Source organism: Vigna radiata, chromosome 7 (genome assembly GCF_000741045.1).
Source record: "Vigna radiata var. radiata cultivar VC1973A chromosome 7, Vradiata_ver6, whole genome shotgun sequence".
In the NCBI taxonomy this organism is placed as follows: domain Eukaryota; kingdom Viridiplantae; phylum Streptophyta; class Magnoliopsida; order Fabales; family Fabaceae; genus Vigna; species Vigna radiata.
Genome location: NC_028357.1, coordinates 2,614,642 through 2,620,998, shown reverse-complemented (window position 1 = coordinate 2,620,998; position 6,357 = coordinate 2,614,642). Strand labels below are relative to the sequence as shown.

The window sequence follows — 6,357 nt, the reverse complement described above, 5'->3', positions numbered from 1 at the left end:
CATTCAATGGTTTTCAAAAACCATATAAAATTTTAACGGGTTTTAAAAATCGGTGAAAGGTTTTCGAAAACTGTTTAAACGGTTTTCGAAATATATTAACTTTTAATATATTTTAAAAATTTTGCTTTTAATTTAAAACTAATAAATAATTAATTTATTTTAATATTATTTAATATGTTATACTATATTAAATTAAATTTTACATTGTTATTGTTATTATTATATTTAATTTTATTTTTAGTTTTATTATTACTATTATAATTTTCATGATAATTATTAAAAGGGTTAAATATGTTTTTAGTCTTTATATTTTGGAACGATTTTGGTTTTACTTCCTCTTCCAAACTAAGGTATAATTTAGTTCTTCAACCTTACAAAACTCTGGTTTTAGTCCTTTTTATCAAAACTCTGGTTTTTAGTCATTTTTATCAAATTTTTTTAACTTTATTTGTTGTTTCAAAAACGTTTCTCAGTTAACATTGGAGTAAAAATGTGTCAAAAAGTGTAAAGAATCCAAATGCTATAATGAAATCAGAGTTTTATAGGGTTGAAGGACTAAAAACATATTTAATCCTTATTAAAACAATAACATATATTAAATTATATTAAAATAAAATAAATATTTTCTAAATTTTATAATAAAATTAGTTTAAAAAATTTGTTAAATTAAAAAATATTATATTAAAAATATTAAAATAATTAATTATATTAAAATAATAATTATAAAAATAATAAAATATATTAAATTTGTTAAGTAATAAAAGTAATTTCAAAAGTTTGTTAAATTAAAAAAAATTATAATAAATTAATTACTTATTAAATTTTAAGTTAAAAAACAGAATTCAAAAAATATGTTAAACAATTAATTTTTAAAAAATATATTAAAAATATATAATATAATATTAAAATAAATTAATTATTTATTAACTTTAAATTAAAAACAAAAATTTAAAAATATGTTAAAAGTTAACATTTCAAAAACCGTTTAAATAGTTTTCGAAAATTTATTTTGGTTTTCGAAAATCGTTTATATAGTTTTTGAAAACTTTTTAACCTTTTATCAATTTCTAAAAACCGTTTAAATCGAGATGGTTTTTGGAAAGGATAATGATATTTGAATAACATTTTTTACAATATTTAAATATCGTCTATGTGTCATTCTGTAATTGGTCCAAAATTATTTCACAATTAATAATAATAATTATAAATTATTTCACAATCAATAATAATAATAGTTATAATAGACCAATCACAGAACACATAAACGATATTTAAATGTTATAAAAAAAAATTGTTCAAATATCATTACCCTTTTGTTAAATATATTTTCACAAAAATTATCAAAAAAAAAATTTCAGAAAATCGAATTTTAACATATATTTTGTGAAATTTTTAAATAAGAAGTTAGAATTCGGTCTCCGTAAACCGAATTCTAACCTTTTACAAAACCGTGTTACACATGTAAATATTAACTACCTGTAAATTAAAAATAAAACTACGCTATATTAGAAAAAAAATCGCTGGTGGTGACCATGGTAACAGGTGGCTAGAGAAGAGTGTGCCGCTACACTTTCCTGCATGTACCTCACATCCACGCTATCAATCTCTTCCCATGGAGCTATCTCTTTTTATTTAATTTCATTAATTTTAATTAATAATTTACTTTTACGATGTTGTTGGGGTCTCTTTCTTCTGGAACTAACCCCAATCTGCACTGAACCGTGAACTTAGCACCACCACCACCACCACCGCCACCTTTTTCTTCTTCTTCTTCTTCTTCCATTCAATGGCGTTCGCTCACTATCTGCTCGCAGTTCCCGTTGAACCCTGCGAATATCCAAAACTTCCCATATCAAACCCACCGCTGTCGATTTCCTCACACTGTTTAAACCTCTCTTCAACTCTCCGCCCCAAAACTCACAACCTCTCACTGTTCTCCAGGCTCCGCAGAATCGCTCACAAAGGTAGAATTTTTCATCTTTTTTTTTTCAATGTTTTTTTTTTTCGAAAATCGCTAATTTCGGCATTTGCTTTCGGTTCAGCCAACGCTAAGCCGCAGGAACCCGAAGTCAGTGTGGCCAGTGATGCCTTCACGGAATTCAAGCATCTGCTTTTGCCCATTACGGATAGGAATCCCTACCTCTCTGAGGGTACAAGACAAGTGGGTCGCTGTGATGCACTTCAGTTTTCTTTTTTTTTTTAGCCTTGGCTTAATTTGTGCATTTGTTCATCAAACGCTGACTAGGGGTTGTTGTGTTTTTATTAGGCTATTGCAACCACCTCTGCTTTAGCTAAAAAGTATGGAGCTGACATTACAGTTGTGGGTATGTTATTGTATCTTGGCATGTGCTTGTGTGCATACCTACGGGTGGTTTTCAAGAGAAAGAAAAATGAGGATAACTTTCGCTTTTGAATTAGAAGATTTATACAATTTTGTCTTAGGTCTTATCCAAGTTGAATTGGGTTACTTCTTGTGAAGGATAAGTATCAAAAAATTGGAGAATATTTGTTAGAAGTGAAAACTTTACCCTTGCTTCCCTTTTCCTCCAAATATCCACTCCCAAGCATAAGGGTTGTTGTGTTAAATTTATGTAGGGGAAAATGACTTCCATTATTTTTATGCATGATTTGTAGGGGTGTATTTGAATGATAACTTATTTGGGAAAATAGTTTATTCTTTAGGCACTTTCAGATACTGTTTGTTTAGAATTAAGCTGAAATTAAACATAAAACGCAATTGGGTTTATGTGCTTTTTATGCTTTACAGTTATTGATGAACAGCAGAAAGAGTCACTGCCTGAGCATGAGGCTCAACTATCAAGCATCCGTTGGCATCTATCTGAAGGTCTGTAGTAGCTATTTTCTGTGTTTAATTTATTACATTTCGGCTGTTGAGACCCTTCAAAGCACAATACTACGATTTCTTACTCTGAACATTACTTTATAGCGTGATCATTTTGTTCGAGTGTTTTGTATGGAAAGTTTGTTATGACTATTTTATATGAATTGCTTTGAATGGCCTTTCAGAATACTTTCCCCTTAACATTATGATTATTTTCTTTGAATGTTTGTTGTATAGCAAGCTTGTCATGTATTGGTGATTCGTGTTTTTGTGCAATGAATGACTATTATATAAGAATTGCTGTAAATGGTCTTTCTTGAAATATGGATTTTGACTCCATTGTTGAACATTTGATCGATCATCCAAGATTATGTTAAATATACAGGATAGCCAGTAGAAGAGTTTCATGTAGATTGAAATCCTTATAATATAACGGTGTTAGAGTCTTAGTCTCATCAGTTTTGATAACATATTCATGCCCTAAAGTTGAACTACAGTTAAGGATTTGCCAATTGTGGTTCAATTTACTTGTTGTTGTGTTTGATGATAAAAAAGCAGGTGGGTTGAAGGACTATAACTTGCTAGAGAGGCTTGGTGAAGGGAGCAAGCCAACGGCTATCATTGGTGATGTTGCTGATGACCTTAACTTGGATTTGGTAGTTATTAGCATGGAAGCAATTCATACAAAGCACATAGATGCAAATTTGCTTGCTGAGTTCATTCCTTGTCCTGTCATGCTTTTGCCATTGTAATTTGCATTGTTTTAAGATAGGGAGCGGTTTTTGTTTCATCCCCTCTGTCTTCTCTCATGCAATTTGATATTCCATCGTGTTTTTTAGCATTTGCTACTCCAGTGTCAGGGATGTACATATGTGTGCTGAAGCACATCTAAGTTTTATGTCTGCAAAGGAACCGTGTTAGAGTTTTCTTCTGGGGACCAAATTTTCAAGAAATGATAATTAGGAGAGGAATTTGGATCCTCTATCTGAGCTATTGGAATGTTTTTCTGCTATTTTAAGTTTTGGATGTATCTCTCCTTGAAGATACCATTTGAAAATCTCACATCGTTAAGGGTTATTGTTGTCCCATGTTCTCTGTTTAACATGGTTCGTAGATATTGCAATTTCACTCCCAATGATTCTGATTTCTGGTTCTGAAAACATATCAATGATGAACATTATCCATGTTCAAAACTTCAATTTAATATATTTCACTTTTTACTTTCATCTGTAATTGGACTTAAAATCTGAAGTTTGAATCTCATGAACCCCATCTCAGAATGAAAAGTGGTAGAGAAATTGCTTTTTTCCCCATTGAATGAAGTTATTTACCAGGAAAAAAATGGAAATTCGTGAAATATAATTTTCTTATAATAGTAACTGATTGATCTTGTTCAAAATGGAAATTTCATTAATCTAAATCGGTTTTTGTTTGATTTTTATTTTTCATATAATTGTAAAAAAAGATGTCATTTCATTCAAATGCATTAAATATACGTTTAATGCAATTTAATGTATGTGTTTTTAACAACAAACACTGTAGCAATTGACATAAATGTTATATATAGGTCGAATTGAAGGCCTATCTTTATTGAAACCTTCTGCCATGAAAAAAAAAACGAAAAACTAATTTATTATCATAAAGGGAGGAGAAACAGAAATCCAAATAACCCTAATTTATTTTATTGACCGAGTTGGATGAAAAATGTCTGCACCAAACAATGAAATTAGTTGGGACTATTTAGTTGATCAATAATTAATTGATTTGACGTTTGTAAGAGCAAGTTGTCACCAATATGGGATTGAGAAATCTACTTAAATTGTATTTTCTCTTGCACTCGTAAGCAGTGAAAAGAATAGCTTAAATCCTTAAAACTAGTTATAACATGAGAAATTAACTGGTAGTTTAAAGTTTGTGATTGTTAGTTGAAAGCAAAGCACTTAAAAAGTTTACTAATTATGTCATAAATATTGAGTGAAATTATAAGTTATTTATAAATATAAAATAATCAAATTAAATATGTCTATATGATGTGGTATTTTAATTTTAATTAACTTTACAGTCTTATAATTTTATATTAATAAATAAATCATTGTAATTATATTTATTTTACTTTCAATACTTATATATATATATATATATATATATATATATATATTTATATTTACTAATAATCTATATTATATTTTCAACATTTCTATTCAAATTTAAAACAAAGTACAGCATATTTTTAAATATATTTAACACTTTCGTCGTGTTGATAATGTAATAATTGAAGTATCTTGAAATATAATGTTAAAAATAATATAATAATTGAATGGTTAAAATAGACAATATAAATACAAAAATATTTACAAAGTACAACTAAATTAAATCTACCATCTATCAATATCAATATCTCAAAGTATTATTCTCGAACCAATGTAAATAATATAATATTAAAGAAATAAAGATATATATATATATATATATATATATATATATATATATATATATATATATATATATATATATATATATTCAGTAACAAATGAACTTGATAAATATATAATTTTTTATTTAAGAAAGCAACTCTTCGAATTTAATATATTGTAAAGAGAATATTACAAAATTAAGTGATATATCTTTATACAAATAGTTTGAATTTTTTTTCCAAAAGCCTTTTATCTAATGTCTGATTGAATTTCTAACTATCTTCGAATATGAAGTAAACAATGAAAGATAATCTAAAAAATAAAACACAAAAGTCAATTTTTAAAGAGTTGATTATTAAATTATAAACTTATAAACTTTTGAAGAATAAAAACAAAATAAATATGAAAAGTGTAACATCTCGTATTAGTAAAACTTTCTACTAATTCAGTGTATTTGTTATCAAGCATAAAATACACAAGTTTGGTCACACAAATATATTACATTATTCCTCATGTACTACTAATATAAAGTATTTCAAAATAAAAAAATTTAAAATAAAAAGAAAGAAATAACATGTAATATAAATCAAGCAATACAACACTAGTTATCCACATTTAGTTTACTCTTGACCTAGATTAAGAGTATGTTCTTCTTATTTTTTGTTATTGTGTAACTTATTATCTTAGAAAAAAGAAATTAAACAATCACAAAACAAGGGTAAATAAGTATATTTTAAAAAAATGTAAAATTAAATTCAAAGATTTAAAATCAAGCAAATCATGTACTATTAATTCATTCAATCAAATATATAATATCAACAAACCATAACAATCACCTCTGAAAGATTTTGTGTATAAAGTCAAATTCAAAAATTTTGCACCTATCATAAGGATTTCGATAGCATTTCGATGGTTTCACCAATACTTCCTATATGACAAGGTTAACTCACATACATTAACCAAAAAGGGTCCATTCAGAATCAATTCTCTTCATAGAAACCTCAATCGATTCTCATTAACTAAATATTGTACTCTATGTGAGTTGAAATACCTAGTAGAGTCTAAATAATCTCCTTTTGAACCCATACTGAATATACTTAA

At 27.1% G+C, this 6,357-nt stretch overlaps 1 protein-coding gene across 2 annotated transcripts; it reads left to right on the top strand.

Moving 5' to 3' along the window:
* Positions 1–1,572: 1,572 nt before the first annotated feature.
* Positions 1,573–3,928, top strand: LOC106766846. Of its 2 annotated transcripts, none has more exons than XM_022782827.1 (5): positions 1,573–1,964; positions 2,043–2,161; positions 2,267–2,324; positions 2,768–2,845; positions 3,398–3,928. In XM_022782827.1, the coding sequence occupies exons 1-5, from the start codon at positions 1,787–1,789 to the stop codon at positions 3,592–3,594; spliced, it is 630 nt and encodes a 209-aa protein (XP_022638548.1). In that variant the 5' UTR covers positions 1,573–1,786; the 3' UTR covers positions 3,595–3,928. The 2 variants fall into 2 exon arrangements, with proteins under 2 accessions (XP_022638548.1, XP_014507097.1); XM_014651611.2 differs by having other exon boundaries at positions 1,579–1,964; positions 3,401–3,928.
* Positions 3,929–6,357: the final 2,429 nt, after the last annotated feature.

Coding starts and splice junctions, on each gene's coding strand:
- LOC106766846 (XM_022782827.1), top strand. CDS start 1,787: ATGGCGTTCGCTCACTATCTGCTCGCAGTTCCCGTTGAACCCTGCGAA. Junction 1,965..2,042: donor CCGCAGAATCGCTCACAAAG/GTAGAATTTTTC, acceptor CTTTCGGTTCAG/CCAACGCTAAGCCGCAGGAA. Junction 2,162..2,266: donor TCTCTGAGGGTACAAGACAA/GTGGGTCGCTGT, acceptor TGTTTTTATTAG/GCTATTGCAACCACCTCTGC.